General features: G+C 38.2%; 1 protein-coding gene across 1 annotated transcript in view; it reads left to right on the forward strand.

Moving 5' to 3' along the window:
- The window catches only part of LOC113219610 (glypican-6), a gene marked incomplete at its 5' end in the record, with an annotated part of 584,830 nt that overhangs the window by 458,419 nt on the left and 101,031 nt on the right, over positions 1–25,380 (forward strand). The window contains one exon of the mRNA XM_026446588.2: positions 10,432–10,562. Coding sequence (XP_026302373.2) covers positions 10,432–10,562 — 131 coding nt within the window. The remainder of the gene's footprint in view (positions 1–10,431; positions 10,563–25,380) is intronic.

Consider the following 25,380-nt stretch of genomic DNA (forward strand, 5'->3'; position numbering starts at 1 on the left):
GGGTGTATAGGTCCAGGAAGTTATCAATTTCTTATATATTTTCTAATTTCTTTGCATAGAGGTGTTTATATTATTCTCTGATGGTAGTTTGTACTTCTGTGGGGTCAGTGGTGATAACCCCTTTATCATTTTTTTATTGTGTCTATTTTATTCTTCTCTTTTCTTTTTTATTAGCCTAGCTACCAATCTATCTATCTTGTTGATCTTAAAAAAAAAAAAAAAAAAAAAAAAAGCTCCTGGATTTGTTGATTTTTTGGAAGGTTTTTTGTGTCTCTGTCTCCTTCAATTCTGCTCTGATCTTAGTTATTTCTTGTCTTTTGCTAGCTTTTGGATTAGTTTGCTCTTGCTTCTCTAGTTCTTTTAATTGTGATGTTAGGGTATCGATTTGAGATCTTTCTAGCTTTCTGATGTGGGCATTTAGTGCTATAAATTTCCCTCTTAACACTGCTTTAGCTGTATCCCAGAGATTCTTGTATGTTGTCTCTTTGTTCTTATTGGTTTCAAAGAACTTCTTGATTTCTGCCTTAATTTCATTATTAAGGAGTCATTCAGGAGCAGGTTGTTCCATTTTCATGTAATTGTGTGGTTTTGAGTGAGTCTGTTAATCCTGAGTTCTAATTTGATTGTGCTGTAGTCTAAGAGACTGTTTGTTAATTATTTCAGTTCCTTTCCATTTGCTGAGGAGTGTTTTACTTCCAATTATGTGATCAATTTTAGAATAAGTGTCATGTGGCACTGAGAAGAATGTATACTCTGTTGATTTGGGGTGAAGAGTTCTGTAGATGTCCATTAGGTCCACTTGACCCGGAGCTGAGTTCAAGTCCTGAATATCCTTGTTAATTTTCTATCTCATTGATCTGTCTAATATTGACAGTGGGGTGTTAAAGTCTCCCCCTATTATTGTGTGGGAGTCTAAGTCTCTTTGTAGGTCTCTAAGAACTTGTTTTATAAATCTGGGTGCTCCTTTATTAGGTGCATTTATGTTTAGGATAGATAGCTCTTCTTGTTAAATTGATCCCTTTACCATTATGTAATGCCCTTCTTTGCCTTTTTTTATCTTTGTTGGTTTAAAGCCTGTTTTGTCAGAGGCTAGGATTGCAACGCCTTGCTTTTTTTTTTTTTTTTTTTTTTTTTTTTTTTGCTTTCCATTTGCTTGGCAAATTTTACTCCATCCTTTTATTTTGAACCTGTGTGTGTCTTTGCACGTGAGATGGGTCTCCTGAATACAGCACACTGATGGGTCTTGACTCTTTGTCCAATTTGATGAAGGGCCTTTCTTATGCCAGACTAAGAGGGTAAGACTTTATGCCTTTAGAGTGGGGAAGTGGCCCAATCAAATTCACATTTTTAAAAGACAGCTCTGCTGGCAATGTCAGAGAAGAGATTAGAGAGCAACAAAGCCAGAGATAATTTTTAAAATCAGAAACAAAAATGTTTTAATACTCCAAAAAGGGCTAGGACCTTCTGCCTGGGTAATTTGTAGTCCCAAGTTGGCCCTCTTTCCAAGTCATTCAGATCCTGACTGCCTGCTGTGGTTATGTACTCCTTAGTCTCCACTAGCTGTGCTCTCTTTCTAGCCTCTCCGGAAACACATTCCAGCCCAAGATCTCACAAGCATTTTAATTCATTGAGTTGGGTGAAAGCAAAGGATTTGTGTATTCAGCATGCCTGTCTCCAACACGCCACAGGAGACAGCAGCGCCCCTAATTACGTTCATGCCATGGGCATTAATCAGCCTATATATAAACACATGCAGCCATGTTTTTCTTTTTCTTTCTCTTTTAATGAATATCTGGGTGCCAATGAGTGAATTTACCACAGTACTTTGTAAACTACTTGCTTTTTTAAAATTCTTTTGTGTGCTTCTCAGTGGGGAAAATATCTTGGTTAAGCTAAAACACACATGCAGCAGATTGGTAAGAGTAGGTGAGAATTGCTTCTAAAGAAAAGAGAAAAATTGGGTGCCATGGAATTCTGATACAACAATAAGGTAGATTGTGCTTACAGATTTCATTTTTCAAAGAGTTGATCATTAAGGACAAATTTAGATGACTTAATGAGAACATTGAAATGACACATTCAAATACCCCCCAAAAGAAAGAAAGTTGTTTTTTTTGTTGTTGTTTTTTGTTTTTTTTTTTTATTATACTTTAAGTTCTAGGGTACATGTGCACAACGTGCAGGTTTGTTACATATGTATACATGTGCCATGTTGGTGTGCTGCACCTATTAATTCGTCATTTACATTAGGTATATCTCCTAATGCTATCCCTACCCCCTACCCCCACCCACAATAGGACCCAGTGTGTGATGTTCCCCTTCCTGTGTCCAAGTGATCTCATTGTTCAATTCCCACCTATGAGTGAGAACATGCGGTATTTGGTTTTCTGTTCTCTTATTCCTCTAGACCCAAGGACCTAGAGGTATTACCATGTCTTTGCTTTCCTTTTTGAAGCCTGTATTGATTATTATTTTTTATTATACTTTAAGTTCCAGGGTACATGTGCACAATGTGCAGGTTTGTTACATATGTATACATGTGCCATGTTGGTGTGCTGCACACATTAACTAATCATTTACATTAGGTATGTCTCCTAATGCTATCTCTCCCCCTTCCCCCTCCCCGCAATAGGCCCCAGTGTGTGATGTTCCCCTTCCTGTGTCCAACTGATCTCATTGTTCGATTCCCACCTATGAGTGAGAACATGTGGTGTTTGGTTTTCTGTTCTTGCGATAGTTTGCTGAGAATGATGGTTTCCAGCTGCATCCATGTCCCTACAAAGGACACGAGCTCATCCTTTTTTCTGGCTGCATAGTATTCCATGGTGTATATGTGCCACATTTTCTTAATCCAGTCTGTCACTGATGGACATTTGGGTTGATTCCAAGTCTTTGCTGTTGTGAATAGTGCCGCAATAAACATACGTGTGCATGTATCTTTATAGCAGCATGACTTATAACCCTTTGGGTATATCCTCAGTAATGGGATGGCTGGGTCAAATGGTATTTCTAGTTCAAGATCCTTGAGGAATCGCCACACTGTCTTCCATAATGGTTGAACTAGTTTACAGTCCCACCAACAGTGTAAAAGTGTTCCTATTTCTCCACATCCTCTCCAACACCTGTTGTTTCCTGATTTTTTAATGACTGCCATTCTAATTGGTGTGAGATGGTATCTCATTGTTGTTTTGATTAGCATTTCTCTAATGGCGAGTGATGATGAGCATTTTTTCATGTGTCTGTTGGCTGTATGAATGTCTTCTTTTGAGAAGTATCTGTTCATATCCTTTGCCCACTTTTTGATGGGGTTGTTTTTTTCTTGTAAATTTGATTGAGTTCTTTATAGGTTCTGGATATTAGCCCTTTGTCAGATGAGTAGATTGCAAAAATTTTCTCCCATTCTGTAGGTTGCCTGTTCACTCTGATGGTAGTTTCTTTTGCTGTGCAGAAGCTCCTTAGTTTAATTAGATCCCATTTGTCAATTTTGGCTTTTGTTGCCATTGCTTTTGGTGTTTTAGACATGAAGTCCTTGCCCATGCCTATGTCCTGAATGGTATTCCCTAGGTTTTCTTCTAGGGTTTTTATGGTTTTAGGTCTAACATTTAAGTCTCTAATCCATCTTGAATTAATTTTCATATAAGGAGTAAGGAAAGGATCCAGTTTCAGCTTTCTGCTTATGGCTAGCCAATTCTCCCAGCACCATTTATTAAATAGGGAATCCGTTCCCCATTTCTTGTTTTTGTCAGGTTTGTTAAAGATCAGATGTCTGTAGATGTGTGGTATTATTTCTGAGGGCTCTGTTCTGTTCCATTGGTCTATATTTCTGTTTTGATACCAGTACCATATGGTTTTGGTTACTGTAGCCTTGTAGTATAGTTTGAAGTCAGGTAGCATGATGCCTCCAGCTTTGTTCTTTTGGCTTCGGATTGTCTTGGCAATGCAGGGTCTTTTTTGGTTCCATATGAACTTTAAAGCAATTTTTTCCAATTCTGTGAAGAAAGTCAGTAGTAGCTTAATGGGGATGGCATTGAATCTATAAATTACCTAGGGCAGTATGGCCATTTTCACGATATTGATTCTTCCTATCCATGAGCATGGTATGTTCTTCCATTTGTTTGTGTCCTCTTTTATTTCACTGAGCAGTGATTTGTAGTTCTCCTTGAAGAGGTCCTTTACATCCCTTGTAAGATGGAGTCCTAGGTATTTTATTGTCTTTGAAACTATTGTGAACGGGAGTTCATTCATGATTTGGCTCTCTGTGTGTCTGTTACTGGTGTATAAGAATGCTTATGATTTTTGCACATTGATTTTGTATCCTGAGACTTTGCTGAAGTTGTTTATCAGCTTAAGAAGATTTTGGGCTGAGAAAATGGAGTTTTCTAAATATACAATCATGTCATCTGCAAACAGGGACAATTTGACTTCTTCTTTTCCTAACTGAATACGCTTGATTTCTTTCTCTTGCCTGATTGCCCTGGCCAGAACTTCCAACACTATGTTGAATAGGTGTGGTGAGAGAGGGCATCCCTGTCTTGTGCCAGTTTTCAAAGGGAATGCTTCCAATTTTTGCCCATTCAGTATGATATTGGCTATGGGTTTGTCATAAATAGCTCTTATTATTTTGAGATACATTCCATCAATACCGAATTTATTGAGAGTTTTTAGCATGAAGGGCTGTTGAATTTTGTCAAAGGCCTTTTCTGCATATATTGAGATAATCATGTGGTTTTTGTCTTTGGTTCAGTTTATATGCTGGATTACGTCTATTGATTTGTGTATGTTGAACCAGCCTTGCATCCCAGGGATGAAGCCCACTTGATCATGGTGTATAAGCTTTTTGATGTGCTGCTGGATTCGGTTTGCCAGTATTTTATTGAGGATTTTTGCATCGATGTTCATCAGGGATCTTGGTCTAAAGTTCTCTTTTTTTGTTGTGTCTCTGTCAGGCTTTGGTATCAGGATGGTGTTGGCCTCGTAAAATGAGTTAGGGAGGATTCCCTCTTTTTCTATTGATAGGAATAGTTTCAGAAGGAATGGTACCAACTCCTCCTTGTACCTCTGGTAGAATTCGGCTATTTTTTTTTTTTTTTAATTTTAATATGCTTCATCTATGTCACTTCAAAAAGATTCTAAACTCCATGAAGGCAGCACCATGGACAGCTTCTGGGCCCCTACCAATTTATAGTGACCCTCTTTGGCACTTAACAAATAGTTACTAGATTAAGTTGAGCTTATTTGAATTGAATTTTCAAGGTTTTTTCTACCTAGGAGAATCTTAAAAACATATCTTTTTTGTAAATTTTTTAAATTTTACTTTAAGTTCCAAGACACATGTGCAGAATGTACAGGTTTGTTATGTAGGTATACATGTGCCTTGGTGGTTTGCTGCACCGATCAACCTGTCATCTAGGTTTTAAGCTCCACATGCATTAGGTATTTGTCCTAATGCTCTCCCTCCCCTTCCCTCTCACCCCTCAACAGGCTCCGGTGTGTGTTCTCCTCCCTGTGTCCATGTGTTCTCATTGAAGATCGTATCATTCTTAAAAAATGAGTCTATCTTCTTGCTTTGTCTAAAACACTTTGAAAATCATTATGTTCTAGGTTAAAGTCAGTGGAATTCAGGAAAACCATTTCTGATTTTAAGTCTCTTTTTCTCAAGATGCAAATTGAAAGTGTATGTGTAGTCATATTGAGTCACACTTAAGATTTATATTGTAGGGGAACATAAACATTCAGGATTCTCCTTACTAAAAACAGCAGTATGATAGTTTTTAATCCAATGCCATCCAGACATAGCAGATAATGACTAGTTCCCTGTGACAAGAGACTTCATTCTTCATGAAGTCAATACTTAGACAAAAATGAGAGTTGTTTCCTTCTTCCAAACCTACTCTATATCTCTCTCACATCCCAAGGGGGATATGGTTCCTCACCTGAGGCTAGCTGGTGTGCCTTTGGTGTACCATAATGCCTTGTAGAAGTTAAAGCAAATTCTCTGTTCCCTTCTGGACAACATTTTATTTTTTCTTGACCATCTCAATGTTTGTAATCAGAGGGGACATCATAAATGCTAAATCTGTCAAATATTAATTGACTGGAATTCTGAACATTTAGGTCCTGTCAAACAAAAACGGGAAAATATCTGAGTAGTTTATAAATATTGTCATTTGGCTGTTCCAGTTTCCTCTTGCCGCAAAACAAATTATCCTCAAATTTAGCAGGTTAAAAATAACAATCCTACTATTATAAATCAGTGTACTGTATTAGTCCATTCTCATGCTGTTATAAAGAACTGCTTGAGACTGGGTGACTTATAAAGGAAAGAGATTTCATTGATTCACAGTTCTGTATGGCTGGGGAGGCCTCAGGAAACTTACAGTCATGGCAGAAGGGGAAGCAAACATGTCCCTCTTCACATGGCACCGGTAAGGAGAAGTATGAGCAAAGAGGAGGAAAAACCCCTTATAAAGCCATCAGATCTCATGAGAACTCACTCACTGTCATGAGAACAGCATAACTGCCCCCATGATTCAGTTATCTCCCACTAGGTCTCTCCTATGACACGTGGAGTTTATGGGAACTACAATTCAAGATGAGATGTGGGTGGGGACACAGCCAAATCATATCACTGTGCACCAGATATTCAGGCAAGGCTCAACTAGTTGATTATTCTGCTCCATGTGATGTTGACTGGGGTCACCAAGTGGTAATCAGCTGGCGGATGGTCTGGTCTGGAAGGTTCAAGATGGCTTTGCTCATTTGTCTGGCAGCTCGGCAAGGGCAGATGGAGATCTAGGCTCAACTGGGACTGTCATCTGGAATCCCTACACATGCCCCCTCCAGCACTGTGATCTCAGAGTAGAGTCTTGTAAGAGACAGAAAGTGGACTCTTAAATACTAGCACTGGAAACTGGCAGAGTGTCTCTTCAACCACATGCTATCAGTCATAGAAGTCACTGAGCCAATCCAGATGCAGAGGACAGGACATAAACCCCACCTCTCAGTGAAAAGAGTGTCAAAGATATTGCAGTCATCTTTAATTGTCACAGAAGCACATCATGAGAAAATAATGCAGCTTTGTATCTTTCACTAATGAACTCATCCATCAAAAGGCAGCTATTATCAAAAGATTAATTTAACATGCAAAAGAGCACCAGCTATGCATCTTAAAGTCATCCATGTGCCTTTCACTCCCTTATTCCTCCTAGCAATTGCTGTCAATACTTCCACCAAAATATCTTACAAATTGGTCCTTTCCTTTCCCCTTACAGTGCCTGGAGGTGGTGACTTATAAAAGCTAAGCTTTGTTAGGAGCTAATTTTGTGCTGGTCATTGTACTAAATAACTTTACAAGCATGATCTCATTTCATTGTGCCTACCATTACTATGAGGCATATATTGTCATAATCTCCGTTGCATAGTTTAAGAAAATGGGACTTTGTGAACTAAATGACTTGTACATTATCTCCCAGGCATTTAGTGGAGGAGTCTAGAGTGAAACGTGGACACCTGACTCCACAGTCTTCATTCCTAACCAGAAACCCCATGCTTACACAAGTAGAGGGCCTTGGCCCAGAGGCGTGGCTTTACCCGCATCCTGGCTCCTTACCTTTGGTTGGGCACCTCTGGTGGAGCTGCTACATGCCCCCCACCAACCCTACAGTAACACAGAGTCAGTGTCTCTCTATGTACATCCACACTTCATGCTGATATATCAGTTATTTCTAATATATCTAAATTTTGTTCTCCAGATAAAAATTACATACTGCTTTAGGGAGGCAACAGTCTTCTTTAAGGAGAAACAAAACGGGCAACACAGGAGATGTAAGCAAAAAGGATCAGCTGATCATTAGCTGACATACTATAACTGTCCTGATTTAATTGGCAAGAGAAAACAGCTCCAAGAGCAGAGTTAAAAATAATATTCCCAATATTTCAAAATATAAGTGGCACAGAGATAATGAAGACAGCCCAGGACGGCAGCCTCTGGAGTAAGTTATGCTATGTTGTGACTTAACTGGTTTCAGAGAAGCTTACCAGCTACTGCCTTGATGTCACCAAGTTATTTTGTGTTTTCTTCACTTTGAGCTGAGAGAGAGGCTGAGGTGTCATGTCCTGAGGCATGGCTTTCCTCAGCCCCAAGATGGGAAGGAGGTTCTCCTCCAGGGAGCTTGACTGATGGTGACAGGCTTGCCTGGTAGGTGGAAAGCAAAGCAGTCAAGCACAGATGCACGTGGCTGCTCAGTGGGCTATGCAGACCCTCTCTCCACCTGGGGCCTGCGGTCAAAGAAGAACCACCATTCACTTTGAGGCCTTTTCCAAGTCCCAGGGCAGACAGCTCTGACCTTCCACTGCTTTGTCACCTCATCATGTGTTTGAACTTGGCCTCTACAGGCAGTAGCTATGAACCTGACCTTTTACAGTGGCCTGGAAAAATACTGGAGGAGTTTTCTGAAAAGCTGCTTTTCCTTGCATGTCATCAATATTTAGAACAAAATAGGGAACTGGGGATGGAGGTGATTATATCATGTGAATACAAATATGTTTGTTTTTTAAATTTTTTTCTACTTTTAGACGTCATGTTATTTGTGTAGATTTATCTGGCCTTCTATCAGGTAGCTTTTTTTCACAAACAACTCTGTCATCAGAAAAATATAAGCCCAAAAACACACTATTAATGCCCTTTGTCAGTCTTCCTCCTATTCTTCACAAAAACCTATGTATCATTATAGTCAGTGCATCCACATTATTTTATCTAGCTGTTTCACATACAATTTTATCTGAGCTTTTCTAAGAATTTGAACAATTTGTGTGTTTTTTAGTAAAAGGAATCCAGTATTTCAGTGTATTTGCATACATTCACACTGTTTAATGATTTATCAAAAGGTATTTTGATTAGTAAGAACTACTGAAATTAATCAACATAATAGTTATTAGTGTTCTTATTATTGTGGGTAATTAAAAAAACATGAAATCTACCCTTAGCAAATTTTTAAGCTTGCAAAAGGTCTCACTAAGGATGATCCCGAAGTTTTGAGCCAATGTATACTGGCTTTGGAGTCCTCAGAGGAGAATCTAATTTTATTTCATGTTTTTACTTATATTGTGTTTTTAAAAAATTAGTAGTGGCATAAACCAGATAAGAAACAACATAAAGCAGCATATTCTGACTAGTGGTCTACATTAAAAGAAAAATAAATAGGGCCTACTTATATCAAAAATGTATTATCTTAGTTTATATAACAAGGCAAATGAATTGAGATAATGAATAGAAATATAGGAACTGGTAGTTTGGGCAAATGGGGCCATTTAGTTTTATGTTGAATAGTGCTGGGTCATCAATAGGATTGCCTTTTCCCAAGGCCAGGAAGGTACCTGCTTAGGAAAGGGTTAAGTTGAGCACTTTTATTGTGGCTGGGGGAGATGATTTTGCAGGCCTCAGAACCTGCAAGCCTAGTACCGTGGTCAGGGTTCAGTGTGGAACAGAAACATTGAAATCACCAAAGGGAAACTTCCCCACTTTATGATACAAATCAAACAGCTTCTCACCTTACCTATAGAAGATAAGTTCTACTAAAGGAGAGAGTGTTTTAATTTAAACAAGAAGAGAACCTGCTCAGAGATTATTTCAACCCCATTAACTTTGAACTGTGACTCTATGTTAAGTCCTTATGATCCAACCCAAAAACTTGTCCTTTTTCCCCCAGGCCACAGTAACTTTCAGACTTTGAATATAGCTGATGTCTTCAACAGAAAACTAAATATTTCCAAGCAATACTGCGTTCATTTCAGTTCAGTGTAATTTCATCAACTTTTTTGAGAGCTTATAATGTGGTGGGTACCATAGTAGGCCTTGAATATACAAAACCAAATCAGAGAAGCTCCCCTGTCCCCCAAAAGATATCAAAGTACAAATGCTGAAAGGAATGCTGAGTTAGTGTGATCACATCCAGACAGATCTATACATCTTGAGAGACCCAGAAATGCTTCACACAGGTAGATATGCTTCAATTGGGTCTTGACTTTTGTGCATCCAAATTCACAAATCAGCACTTCTTCCCTCATATTCTCAGTTTTCCCCAGACTCCAGAAGAAGATAGGCTAGACCTCCTTTTCTAAATGCAGCTGATCCCTGACCTAATACTCTTTTTACTTCATGTAGAATCAGTAGATATATTTAACATTCTGCATTTGGACTAATTTTCTTATTTTCAGCCCTGGTTCTAGACATATAAAATAATTTTGAATCTTCAAACAAAATACAATCGTTAGGATTCAGTCATCTATTTCATTTTGTACTATAATGAAAGCAAATTTAAAAACGTGAATGCACGGTTATTTTTCATCCAGTTCTTTTAACAATGTTTAAACACAGGTTGGGAACCTGGAGCTCCCAGTTCGCAAATAAATCATGTTCCTGTATTTTAACAGATGCAATGCTCTTGGTGGCAGAGCGACTGGAGGGGCCATTCAACATTGAGTCGGTCATGGACCCAATAGATGTCAAGATTTCTGAAGCCATTATGAACATGCAAGAAAACAGCATGCAGGTGTCTGCCAAGGTATTTGCATTAGTAATGTATCTGCCAATACATGGACGTTACACAGGTGCAGTAACCTAAAAACGAAGTAACTAGATATGTCGGCTGGGCTTATAAATTCTAATATGCTGTCAGTGAGCTTTTCCTGTTGAGCCACAAATTTGCTACTTCATTAAAAATGTCTAACAAAATGGCATTGAGAAGGAAAGCAACTTTTTAGCTTGCAACTACTCAATCACGAAGAAATTATGGGCTGCCAAAAAGTTTCAGAGAGCCCCAAGTATGTTGACTAATCCCTCACATTTGTGAGCAATTTGGGGGGAATTTTCTTTTTAATGTTTGAAATGTCTGCACACCCTCGCCCTGTTCTGTCTCTAGCAACTTCTAATTATATCTTCGGCTGTGCAGACCAGGCACATGTTCTATATTTTCAATTGTAAATAATTAAACATCCCATCTGACTTCCTTATAAGACTATGGTGTAACTTTCATTAATGAATCTTCAGGGGAAAATGCTCCTTTGTATGAAGTCAAGCACACATGAAAAGAACAAAAGTAGCACATTTTCATAAATCATAGGAGACAGAGCTCCTAGGTTTGCAGCTGCACAACACAAACGCCAGGTGCACAATTTTTTATTTGTTTCCATCCAGTTGAAGATAAACAGGACCCGCCTTAAGCAAAATTGAGAAATTTGCAGTGGGTCTCCTGCGTCTTCTTTCACCAACCTTTTTCTCCCATAGTGATGCCTGCACAATGCCCTTCTGTTCTCTTGACTAGTCTCACTTTCATGAAACACTAACCAAATCTATATCAGTCCTTTAAACCTGGTGACTGAGTGATTGCATTTTAATTGAAAGTCATTTACACTAAAATATGTCAAGCAAAGAGTTGCATGATTAGCTTTCTTTAATATTTAAAATCCTTTGTGAAAGAGATTTCAAATATAATCATGGAGGAGGGGACAGGTAGTAGGCAGACATTGCAGAGCAGAAAAAAGAACCACGGATTCCTACTAGGTCTCCTTGGCTAAGCATGAATCAAACTAGATTTGGGCTTTTCAGGGTGAACTGGTAGGATGAAGGAGAAGAAAGAGTCTGGCCTGGGTCCCTTTTTCTCCCTGGGAGATTGGATGAGCTAGTGTTTCATAGGCCTTTTTGGGGGTTTTAATGAGCTCAAGGTAGCCTGTATAAAGGAGGATGCTCCAAATTACCATCACCTGTTGGGGAAATAGCATGTTTGGGGTTTCCATGAAAGGCCATTTTCTTTATTTCCTGTGGAAAAATAGCAATCATCCATTCCTCTCAAATCTATGCCTAGAAACCAATTAATGTTATTTTGAGAGGCATGGTATCCCATTGGTCCTCAAGTAATCAGGTGCTAAGATTGTTAATGTTAAAAACAGCTCTAGAGAATAGGACGGGAGGAACACATGGACAAAATTATCTGCAGTTTGAGACCATCACAACTTCTTAGAAGTAGGTGTCTGTTTCCATTGGTGCATGTGCATACATTTTCCAAGTCAAGTATTCTTTTTTACCCTTTTTATTCCATTCATTCATTCATTCATTCAGCAAATATTTATTGGGAATTCCTGTGGCAGACATCGTTTTGTGCTGGGGATAGGAGTGAACAAGGCACCATTTCTGCCCTAAGCTTACTTTCTATGAGGAGAGACAGACACTGAACAGATCAGAAATTATATGAATTAATTAACATAACATAGCACCACACAGTAATAAGTAATAGGAAGAAATTTCTCCTTCCCCAGGGCCTGGACATATTTGAACAGGAAGTTTCTATCATTGATTATATATTTTTTTCAAGGAATCTCAGTTTCTCTAAAAGCAACAGCTTCCTCACTGGTCTCCTGGCTTCCACTCTAGAACCCCCTCCAATTTGTTCTTCACCCAGTAACCTAAGTATTTCTACAACATCAACAAGGTCATGCACCACACCCACCTCCTTCCATGTCCCCAGTCCCCCACTGTGCCTTTCTTTTATTCTTAGAATGGAATGAACTTCTTTTGTACTTAGAATGGAATAAAACTCCTGCAAGCTCTTGCATTATCTGGCCCCTGCCTACCTTCTAACCTTGTTTAATACCACTGGTCCTCTTGTTTACTTGTTCAGCCACATGGTCTGTCTCTCAATTCCTTGAGTATACTTGCAGCTTCTCTCTTTGGAATGTTTTTCACTCCTCTCACCTTTCAGTAGGTCCGTCTTGCAATTCTCTATCACAGAAATCTGTCACAGCATCTATTATATATGTATTTGTTTGATATTCTTTTCCCTACTAGTCTTCTCCTGACTTCACTCACTGAAACTCCATGAGTGGCTGGAATCCCAGCTGTATAGCTAGAACATAGCCCAGCACTTAGCACATAGAAAGTGTAGGCAGATGCTTGTTGAATACATAATAAAGAAAAAAGGGAAATGCACTGGTGAGTGAGCTGCAAACAACTGTTAAGACATGGGCCCATTTCAAGCAAAGAAACCATGCCTTCTCAATCCAACAGAGCTTAAAGGTAAAAAAGAAAAAGAAAAAAAGAAACCACGTCTGTAATAGTTACGCTGTTTGTCCTCAACCAGTTTGTATTGAGTCTGCTGCATGGCTGGTCATTTCACTCCCGCACCCTGCTTTCTTTGTGGAGTTACATTTCTTCACTTAAAACTAAAAGAGCTCGTTTTTTAGGAGAGTTGGCCTGTTCACACAGGAAGATGACTGGGAGGCCAGCTTCAAGTGTAAAAAATGTTATTTCTGAGAGCATCATCTACGTATATTAAATCCAGTGTCTGAAATCACTCCCACAAAGTTTTGTAGTGTAACAAGTCAGGGTAATTAATGTCACTCACTGCCATACAAATTGATGGAGTTGTGGCACAGTGTGGAGGTTAGACAGTTAGATGTTCCTCCTTTACATTGCTAGTGGTTATCTATGTCCATCCAAACCTAGAAAAATAAATAAATCTTTAATAAAAGGAACACAAGACCAGGTATCAGGGGACCTGGATTTTAGGTATGTCTAGTTTACTCACTGATACCACAAAGACAAATTTTAAGTTCCTAATATATACTAAGTGTTGAAATGTCCCTTAGTGCTCCATCTTCATCTATAAAATGTCTAGATAAGAAGAAATAATATGGTTTTATGAAATACCTTTGCAAATTAAAATGGCAGTTCTCAAGTTGGGGTTCATGGTGTTCTAGGGACCCCCACGACCATTGTGAGTAGTCTGAGAAATCAGAACTATTCCTTATGATAAAACAAACAGGATTTGCCTTTCCCCAGGGCTATATTGACATTTGTATTGATGGCACAAAAACAATGCTAGCAGTTTAGTATGGATCAAGTCAGTGGCACAAAAAAAGTTTCATTTAAGAAATCTTTAATGAAGTAATAAAAATCATTAATTTAAAAGAAGAGGCAAAGTGTGGTGGCTCTCACCTGTAACCCAGCATTTTAGGAGGCCGAGGCAGGAGGATCACTTGAGTCCCAGAGTTCAAAAGCAGGCTAGACAACACAAAGTGACTTCCATCTCTACAGAAAATAAAAATTAGCACAGTGTGGTGGTATGAGCCTGTAGTCCCAGCTTCTTGGGAGGCTGAGGTAGAAGAATCACTTGAGCCAGAGAGGTCAAGGCTACAGTGAGCTATGATTATGCCACTGCACTCCAGCCTGGGCAACAGGATGAGATGCTGGCTCTAGAAAGGAAAAAAAGAAAGGAAAGAAAAAAAGAAATTGGCCCAGTTCAAAGAATGGGCTAACTAAATGATTATCTTCTTTAAATTTATTTTTAATTGTCAAATAAAATTGTATATACATGTGATGTTAAAAGATTGTTTTGAAATATGTATACATTGTGAAATGGTTAAATCAAGCTAATTAACAAATGCATTATACCTCACAGATTTATCATTTTTTGTAGTGAGAACACTTAAAATCTACTCTCTCAGCAATTTTCAAGTGTAAAATACATGTTATTAACTACAGTTTAGGTCAAGTATTCTATTAAAAATTCTTCAAGAGATCAGATGGACTGTTTATTACTAGAATGTAAACAGACATTTTTGTGAAAAATTTCCAACTACATTATTACAGTATTGCTGTTAATAAACAATGTACTTCAATATGATACATATCTTTGTAAGAAATGTTAAAATCAAGAGTAGAAATAATATAGGGAGGCCGGGCATGGTGGTTCACACCTGTAATTCCAGCACTTTAGGAGGCCTGGGTGGGCAGATCACCAGAGGTCAGGAGTTTGAGACCAGCCTAGACAATATGGTGAAACCCCGTCTCTACTAAAACTACAAAAATTAGCCGAGCACGGTAGTGCGCACCTGTTAATCCCAGCTACTCAGGAGACTGAGGCAGGAGAATCTCTTGAACCTAGGAGGCGAAGGTTGCAGTGAGCCAAGATTGCACCACTGCACTGTAGTCTAGGCAAGAGAGCAAGACTCTATTTCAAAAACAAAAAAAAGAAAGAAAGAAAGAAAGTAAGAAAGAAAGAAAGGGATAATAGAGGGCAAATAGAGGGCATGTAGGAGTCCACTCACATGAGAGGACACAGGACCAAGGGTCAAAAAATATCAGAAACAAAATAGTGTGTCTGGTAGGGCTGGCACCGAGAAAAGAGGATGCAAGGAATTAAGGAAGAGGAGAGGAAGAAGAGAACAACAAGACTCTTCAGGAAAGAGGGAAAGGAAGCCAGGAGCCTAATGTGGAAGACAGAGTTAAGGAAGAACTAAAGCCAGCTTTAAATATCATGGAGAGGTAAAGGTGGTTGGAATTTAGACAAATTCCATGGGAAACACCAACAGGATTTGCTGGTGGAACAGATGTATTCTGAAAAGAGATTTTATTTCATCAAGGGAATGGAATTTACTTTTAAATTTAGAAATATGTAGTTTCATTTACCATATAAGCTACATTCATGAAATTATAATACACATGAAGTAGAGTCTAAAATCTATATTCCAGCTAAGAACTGGGTGGCTGAATTTATCTTTTTTTTTTTTTTTTCAAAGAAACCCTAGGACACTGTTGATAAACAGTCTCGTCACATTTGAAGTTCTGGATTTCCAGACTGAGGCTGAGTATTTACATAACCAGAAATATGGTTAACTTCTGAAAGGCAAGCTCCAGGTGAGGCCAGAAGCTAGCTCCTAATTGGGGCCAGACATCCTGAGGGTTGTAAAATTTAGAAATTAAAATAACTGTTTCCTCTAGAATATGATTGGCAACTTCTCCTTTGGAAATCATTTATTTTATTAAAGCAGTTATTATTAGAAGTCATTTCCAGAGCCTCTTTCAGGAACGCAACAATATTTATAACTGCCAACTCGTATTTATTGAGTGCTTACTGCCAGGGACAATACTAATTGCTTTACATGGTTTCTATTGTGTAATATTTATAATAGTGCTTGTGATGAGATAGAGCTCCCTATTTTGCAAAGACAGAAAAGTTATTTTTCAAGACAAAATTTTAACTTACCAAGGTTTCATGGTGCAAAGGGTAGAAGAGCATCTGATTCCAAAGCACATCTCGCTAATCGATGCATAACCCTAACCCTAACCCTGACCCTAACCCTAACCCTAATGATGTCAGTGCCTACTGAGTCAATCTCACACAAGGGCAAGGTTCAGTAAATATTTACTGAATAGATTAAGTATTAGGAGAAAGTTCTACAGCCAAAGGTAGCAAAGCCAGGAGGACCCAAGCTCCCTCTTTCTGACTGATACCTTTTACAGCTACGCCTAGTACTTCCACGTGATAAATTCTAGTTAAATATTTCTCTTATCCAACCCTGTCATTCATTGCTTCCAACCTCTCCTAGAGTTTTAATAGTACACAATATAAAATTCTTTTTTCTCTCTTATGTATCTGAAGGCCAAAGGTGAACACACCAGAGTTTCAGATGGGATATCTCTTTCCCCAAACTCTCACATCATACTTAGGAGAAGGAATAGCTAATCTTTTTCTGCCTAATAATTGAGATCATGAATAAGTGGGACTTACAGACCAAAAGAAAGATTTATTCTCACCACGTATGTTCATGTTCCAGTCTTGTCTCTGATCTGTTTTTATAGGGACTGTCAGATCCATTTTCTCTCCTTTTTATCCCACAAGGAAGCTATTAGGGATGAAGCACATTGAGATTATTTCCAAAAAATACATTGGCTATGTCCAGTTGTATAACCAAGGTAGAATCTTTTGGTAATAACATGATACTTATTTCAAACTCCATTTGTATACCTTTTGTACAATATTATATGTACATATACATTGTTAAAGACCAGGGGCAAGAGCATATTAAAACATTCCCAATTTCCTTTTGGGGACAGAATCTCCTAGTAACAGTGACAACCATGGTTACCATTGGTTGAACACCTGCTGTATCCTTTCAACGAACACTCTGCCAAGTACCAGGCACAAGGAATACAATACAGAATGCTGTGGTCTGGCTCTGTGTCCCCACCCAAATGTCATCTCTGAATGGTAATCCCCATAACCCCCACATGCCAAGGGAGGGAACTGGCAGGAGGTGATTGGATCATGAGGGCAGTTTTCCCCATGCTGTTCTCATAATAGTGAGCGAGTTTTCCCAAGATCCAATGGTTACATAAGTGTTTGACAGTTCCTCCTTCACACACTCTGTCTCACCCACCGCCATATAAGATACACCTGCTTCTCCTTCTGTCATGATTTTAAGTTTCCTGAGGCCTCCCCAGCCATGGGGAACTGTGAGTCAATTAAACCTCTTTTCTTTATAAATTACCCAGTCTTGGGCAGTTCTTGATAGCAGTATGAAAATGGACTGATACAGAGGACAAGACAGAGTCCTTCCTCTGGTGACATCTTGGTCTTTCTAGATGCCTTCTGTATTTATTTCAACTCCTCACGGCACTCCTGTAAAGAACATTCATTTCTTTGTTATACAGGTAAGAAATGTTAAGTCTAGAGAGATTAAGTAGTAAGCCTGAGGTCATGTAACAAACAAGTGGCGAGTAAGCCTGAGGTCATGTAACAAACAAGTGGCAGAACGGAGATTGCAGCCCGGGTCTGTCAGATTCAAAGAGAAGGACTTTCCCAGCATGCCATGCTGTTTCGTCAGTAATTACCCTCCCACCAGCACCAGATAGACTTCAGCCTTTGAGGATCCAGCCATCTAAGGGAGGATTGTTGCCCACAGCATACTATAGGGAACCTATTGATAGGAAATGTAGTTGTCAGTGCTTCAAGCCCCAACCAAGCTTACTACATTCACCAATTTCAATCTTCGTTAAAGGCACGGAAGAGCCTTCATTATTCCACCGTCTTCCACCAGCACAGTTACCCAACAGTTCAGAACTTTGTAGATTTGTGGAAATTCCCCAAGGGAAGGGAGAAAAAACCTGAATCTCTGCCTTTGAATTTCAGATGTGTTGATAACTTTCTTCCTATCCTATCAGGGAAGATGAAACTGATCTCACTATATATCATTTAACTATATTCGGAATAATTTCAAACCTAATCTAGGAAAAGATTGGTTTGTCAGAGATAATCTAAATTAAGAAGGAAGACTTATTACATTCCAGTTGAAACCATCCATTCAATTAACTCTTACTACCGACGAGGGTAGAACCCATTAAAGATGAGCAGGACAGCCTTCAGGTACTTAATTTTCTCTAGACAGTTTTTCCCAATCTACAGCACAAATGAAGATGGAAAAAAAAAAAAAAAAACCTTAAGAGAACAGAACAGAGAATGTAATAACTTCTGTCTCCAGCTATTGGGGCTTAGTTTCCTCATCTGTAAAAGGAGGGGTTAATTTAATGTCCCCTGCCCGCTCTAATAGTTTATAGTTTTATGAACATGATCACGTTGCTGATTATTACAGATTTCTTTTTCCCGCATCCATATCTTTCTTTTTCTCTAGATCTTTTTCCTTTCAAAATGTTCAGGGATAAATAATACCTTGGAAATTTCAGATGGAGAGAATATCTTCTTTCAGATATCAGGATTAGTTTAGAATTTAGTTCAAATAAATATATTTTTATTCCAGTAGCATTTATTTTTTTTTTTCCTTTGAGCTCCTGTGTTAGCATATCTGTTGTAAGGCAGTGAGCATATTATTCCTTTTGTTATGGTTATTTTTATACTTACTTTCTCCTTCCCAGGATTATAAATTATTTGAGGACAAGAGTTACATCTTATTCATTCTAACATTCCGCAAAGAGTCTTCCTAACACATTGTTTTACACATGGAAGAAACAGTACATTGTGCTGAGTTGAATTTAGAACATGAAAATATAATGCCAGAGAGACTTCCAGCGATAAAGAATAGAAAATACCTTAAAATGTACTTGAAGTTAGTCTAGTATTCTTTAGAATAGCATAGCAGTTACCAGGTCAGATTTTGACATGAGACTGACATGGGATCTAGTTGTTCTGTGTTGTGCGATTTGGAGCAAATTTTTTATCTGTCTAAATTAACTCACATTAAAAATGAGAATGACTATAGTACCTATTCATAACGTTGTTTGAGAGCACAATGATATAATCCATGTAAAATATTTAGCATGGAATAAGTCAAATCAAAACCACTCCTAAAGGCTAAGCATTTTCATTGTTATTATTAAAAACATCTATGGTACCTAAATTCTAAAGAGCATTGACTCATTGGTCTTGTCTCACCTATGATACTCTGTGTGGTTGTTTTTAGCATCTAAGATCAGAAGATCAGACTTGCAATGCACACCCCTGCATTTAAACCCACTGATGTATGGTGTTATTTTTGATGGAGGGAATCATTTAGAAAGGGAGATGGATCTCTAAATAAATGTCTATGAACAAGGCTTTTGTGAGAAAGCAGGGTCAAGGGAAGGAGTGGTGCTGGAGACTGTGTCAGCAATCCAACTCTAGTTTGTGCTGTTGGCCACACCAACGCCTCCATAGCAAAGAGCTTTAGAGGAATTTCCATGTAATAATAATTTCCACATTATTCTTACATTGAGGGAAAAATTGGTCTGCTCCATTGACAGGTGGTTTGCTCCCCTCTGCCTGATTTCTGAGAAAAAAGTGAATGGCCATAGTATTTATAAAGCTTTATATTCTATTTCTACATCTTTAGTTTTGTTTTTTAAAGGAAAAGAGCATGTTCTCAATGATTTCTAGATTCACAGTATCTTCTCTTTTGAAATTCTGTTTGTATTCTGCCTATCAGTTCGCACTTACAGCACTCGACCGAGAAACAGTGATCTGGAAACACTGTTTATTCTTTGATGTCTTCATCACCTAGCACACAGAAAATTGGGGTTTGTTCTATTCCTACTTGTAATATTGCTGGATAACAGGGTCAGATTTTTCAGATGCTAGATACAGGGCAGAGGGAGGAGGGAAGCACACCTTTTCTTATAAAGAAAAATGAAGGTTTGAAAAAATGGTTATGATGCATTTATGTGATATGCATCCAGAGCAAACTAGTTTTAACTTTCCTTGCATGTAAAAGGGATAAAACAAAAATGTTCGCCTTTTGATGATAAAGTAAAACTCCTTTATATCTAATCTTTAGAGATTTATCTGAAGATTTGCTTTCACTGTAACTTCAGGGCCAAAAGCTGAGAAGATTACATTTAATGTAGCCTACTCAAGAATAAATGATGGAAATACAATTCAGCTTTAACACTCAGTGTGTATTCTTAGGAACAAGAGAAGGTGCTCTCCTGGTCTCCTGGAAAAAAGTCTCCTTCCAACTTCTTCCTACTTAAGAGAAGAGCACCTGCCATGGAACTGTGCTTCTTGTGGGCAGTGAAGTATTTATTGTGTTAGAGAAATTTCAGTGACCTCTGCCCAGTCTCATAAATATACCTCCTTATCCCAGCTCTTAGCACTTTCCTTCTATGTGGTGATATGCAATCTGGTTTGGTTCTGATCGAGTCATTGCCTCAGCCAGCCTACATTTAAACATGTGAAGGAGCCACATCTGTTGGGGAAACATGCTCATTTGTAGTGTTTCCCCATTTCTTTGGTGTAATTACTCCCTCCTGCGGATTTCAGACTACCCACATGATGTCACTGAACACAGAGTAGCACACCCTGATGTAAAATTTCCACCTTACAGATATGACTGACACGATTAACCTCAAGAGCATAGATAATAGTGAATTAATTAAAAAGTAATGAGCTTTTAGTATAATTACTACCTTTGTTATTAATATAATTTATATAACTAAGTTTATACAACTCAACTTTTGATAATCAATGTGTTTGTTAAGCACATTATTAATAATAAACATTATCAATTAATAATAAACATAGTATTAAACACAGTTGCTACTGACTTATGAAATTCCTAAAAATTTAACATGTAGTTTCATGGGCCAGTAAGATCCAGGTCCAGCATACCACTGCTTTTCTAGGAAGATTTCTCAGATGCTCCAGCCTGGGTGAGTTGCCCCTGCGGGTGTTCCATCACACTTGTTACATTCTATAATAATTGCCTGATTTCTTGTCCAGACCCTCTTGAGAGTAGTGACATGTCCAACTGGCATATCCCCAGCCCTTATGTTTGTGACACTCAACAAATGTTTGTTGAATCATGGGTGGAAGGAATGGTAGAGCCCGTCTGATGTAAATTACATGTTTACTTATATTCTGCAAAGTGATCTTACAGAACTGCTTTAAACCTTACAAGCAAAGGGCATATGAAATAACAATCATTTAGTCAGGCCAAGAGGATTAGGGCTTTTTTCCTCTCCACACTCAAAAATTTGCCTTGTGAAGTTCCTTGTAACTCCTCCTTCCTCACCATTTGGGAGGAAATATCAAGGTGTTTTGCTGCCTGAGAAATGCAAATCCTTCAGGGAAAAATGTCTTCTCATGCAATGCAAATGAAAAGAATTTCTTTTATTGTAGAAAAGATTTTAAGAAATATACAATACCTCGGACAGATATTCTGCAACCAAGCTGTGTGAGCATCAGGAGTAAATTTTTTAAACCTTAAAACTGATACAGTAGCTGACTTTTTAAAATTGAGGCCAATGAAAAGTGGACAAAACTAAAACTGATGGCTTGACTTGGTTCAGTAGAACCCAAAATTCTGCTAACAGAGTGCTGAACCCATCCAGGGACACAGAGTTTGCCAGAGAACTTGGCCTGGGGACCATTATAATCAATCTTTAAGGAAAGAAAAGCATGAATCAGGGAGCAAAGAAAAAAGAGAAAAGCAAAATGAGAGGAAAGGGTAGAAAAAAGATGACTAGAAAAGAGATTATTCTAAGATCTAAGGATGAATAACTGTTTGCTAGTAACCCATAAAGAAATTTACCACAGTAATTTTTTTCTAAAAAAAAACTGACATTTAAAATGCTTTTATAGTGAGTATAATAATTTCATATCTAAAGAAAAAGTCATCATCAAGATGTTTTAAGTTTATATTCAGGAAAACACTTTTGAGGCCATTAGATGAATGCTGTTAGAAACCCCCTCAAAGTGTGTGAAATGAATTTCTAAGGTACCAGTTATCTTACATAATGGTATAATGTAGCTCTTTTTGCTACTACTTTTAATGAAATGTTTTTTAAAATATTGCAACTAATTCTGATTTGCTTCCTAATGATATGTGAATGCTCCCAGGCACACACATTTCAGTCAGCACTCCCACTTTGAGAAACGCCCTAGCTCTGTGCTTAACCTAGACCATCGTTGACAAGGATAGGATACAACTGCTGCAATGTACAGGTGCCGCTGTTTATCATTTTGACAGATTGGTGATACCAGGAAGGGCGGCTCTGTGAAGAGCCCAGGTTGTCTGCCACTTTGCCGTAAGCAATGGCCATTGCCTGAGCTCTGAGCCCAGCTGTCTCCAGTACCCATGGCTCTGACAGCTCTCCCACGGGCCAGTCAGGAAGCCAATCTAACTATTTTGTGTGCAAGGTCCTCCTAACTGGCTTATCAAGCTCCCTGAGTAGCTATTGTCAAGTGATCAAGAAACAGTATTTTGGGTCTTGTTATCACTTTAAACAAAGTTGTCCATTTGGCTTTGCTTTAATTTAACCCAGTTATCACTTTAAACAAAGATGTCCATTTGGCTTTGCTTTAATTCAGCCCAGTAAATGCAGTAAAGGAAATATCAAATAATTTATTTTACATGGATATGTGATTCATTCCTTCAGTCTGAGGAAGAAATGTTCAACCTTGATTTTGAAGAGGTAATTGATCATTTGAGATCTATATGAAACACACAGCATATAAAATACATAGCACAGTGAAGTGTCTGTCCTATCATAGACACTTGATAAGTGTTCATTGTCTTTCCTTTCCTATCTTTTCTTTCTCATTACAGAAATCTACATGCTAATTGCCTTCAATAAATGTTTCCAAAAGGGGAAGATTATGACTAAAAATTTTATTTCTTCATAATCTTTCATTCACAATTTTTTTCAAACACATATCATGTGCTGGGAACTCCTAAGATACTGGGATACAGTAATGAACAAAATGTATGAAAGCCTATTCATCATAGAGCTTAAATTATATATGTGTAATTCTGTGTAATCCTTAGATTTGATTTATTACCCATTATTATTCTATTTAATTACAGATTACTTAGTTAAAATAAGGCACCTTTTACCTCATGTTTTCAGTGTATTCTTCTATGCATTGTATCATTCTATCTTCCCAACAACTTTGAGAATTGGGGAGAACATTGTTACCCCAAGGTCACACAAGTATTAGGAGAAAGATTAATATTAACATTCCAAACTTTTAGACTTGTGTTTGTGACCTTTTACAATGTTCTGAATGTGTGTGTTTCTCCAAATTTCATATACTGAAATCCTAACCCCTAAGGTGATGGTATTTGGAGGTGGAGGCTTTGAGAGGTGATTAGGACATCTGGGTGAAGCCCTCATGAGTTGGATTAGTGCCCCTTCAGAAGAGGCCTGCAGGAGCCTGTTAGTCCTTTTTGCCCTTCTGCCAGGTGCAGACACAGCAAGAAGGTGCCATCTACAAAGCAGAGGGCCCTCACCAGACACCAAATCTGTTGGCACCTTGATCTTGGACTTCACAGCCTATCTAATTGTAAGAAATAAATTTCTGTTGTTTGTAAATTACCTAGTGTAAAGCATTTTGTTATAGCCACCAGAATGCACTGGTAACACCTACTGGTTACTCCACAGCCATTTCTTGTGAAAATAATGGCTGCACTTGGACAAATATATGGTATCCAGACTAATGAAGATATGATAGCTTCTAGTTCCTTGAATACAAATGGAATAGATTTGAATTTCCCAAGTAGTAATCTAATAGTTCATTCACCGACACTGTAATATAAATTAGAATCTCATAGGTAAATAAAACATCACTTACCCTTAAAACATCAAATCTAATTAAATCTAGGTAACATTAACTGTTACCTGGATTTAATACAAAAGATTAGAGTTCTGTTTGCAAATTTCAATATTTGCCTATATGAGAATAGCAGCACCATTCCTCCATTATAGAAACCTGCTGAGTAGAAAGTGAGAAGACAGAATTTTTAAAAAACACAGGAGCTGAGACAGGATTTACCTGCAGCCACTGCTTCTCAAGTTGCCAGTAATGACTTTTTTTTAATGTATAATCAAGCTGCAAAAGACAATGAAGAAGATAAAGAAGACAAAGAGATAAAAGTATAAAGCTACATGTGCCTCGGAGAGAGTGGCACCTTAGTTTATTTTAAGAGAAATATGTTAAGATGCCCTACTGTTTTTAAAGGAAAAATACTTTTATTTAGAAATCTAAGACACAGCACTTAAACCTTTTATCACCACACCTCCATCTCCTCCCCATCCCTCCAGAATTATAAAGTCTCTCCTTTCAGCCCTTCCTATCCTAACGTCAGCTTCTTTAATCTCAGAATGCCAGCAGACTTCTGAGACATTATCTTAGTAATCCTCTTAAGAGGGAGGATTCATGAGCCAGATATCTTCCTAAAATCCACAGGTTTTGCAAGTCAGCGAGGTGGAAGGAGAATTCCTTTGTACATTTGTAGCATCTGTCTACATTGAGGCTTCCAAATACTTTCCCGAATTATCTAATTATCGCTTTCAACATCCCTTGGAGAGAAGCAGGCAGGGGTCAGGAGGTGATAATACCGATTCTATTTCTTAAAGGGGTAGACCAAATGATTTGTACCACAATAAGTTGGCTTATCCTGAAGCGATAACCTCTAAAAACTTCTGTTCTGTTGTAAAAAGAAGCCCTTTAGTGTCTTAAAATAGCATTCTTCTCTGGAATTAAAAGCAGAGGAGGGTGGAACAGCTTCACAAATACCTCTAAGTAAATGCAGTTCTATCTGAATCACGTCGCTCCTTGGCAGGTTACAACCACCTTCACAATATATCTCAGGGTGAGTTCTGTGGAACACCAGTCTTACGAGAACCCCAGGAGGAAAGCATGGTGAAATAGTTTTGGGAAACACTACCAATGTCATTCTCTCTTTCATTGAGTCTGACCACGTGTTAGCATGATGAAACCCTTGTGAGGGTACCTAATTTAACTTTGATAGGTGCAATCTATGACTTATGTAACCACTGTTTGCCCCTGAAAATAATATTTTGTGGAAAACATTTAAGAGACATCCACTAGCAGGGTGTGCTTGGCATGCACCTGTGGTCCCAGCTACTCGGGAGGCTGAGGCAGGAGGATAGACTGGGCCCAGGAGGTTGAGGCTGCAGTGTGTGGTGTTTGTGCCATTGCTCTCCAGTCTGGGCAACAGAGTGAGACCCAGTCTCTAAAAAAAAAAAAAAAAAAAAAGAAAAAAATTTTTAAAAAATAAAAAAAAAAGAAAAAGAAAAAGAAACATCAGCCC

Source organism: Piliocolobus tephrosceles, chromosome X (assembly GCF_002776525.5).
Source record: "Piliocolobus tephrosceles isolate RC106 chromosome X, ASM277652v3, whole genome shotgun sequence".
NCBI classification, from domain to species: Eukaryota; Metazoa; Chordata; class Mammalia; order Primates; family Cercopithecidae; genus Piliocolobus; species Piliocolobus tephrosceles.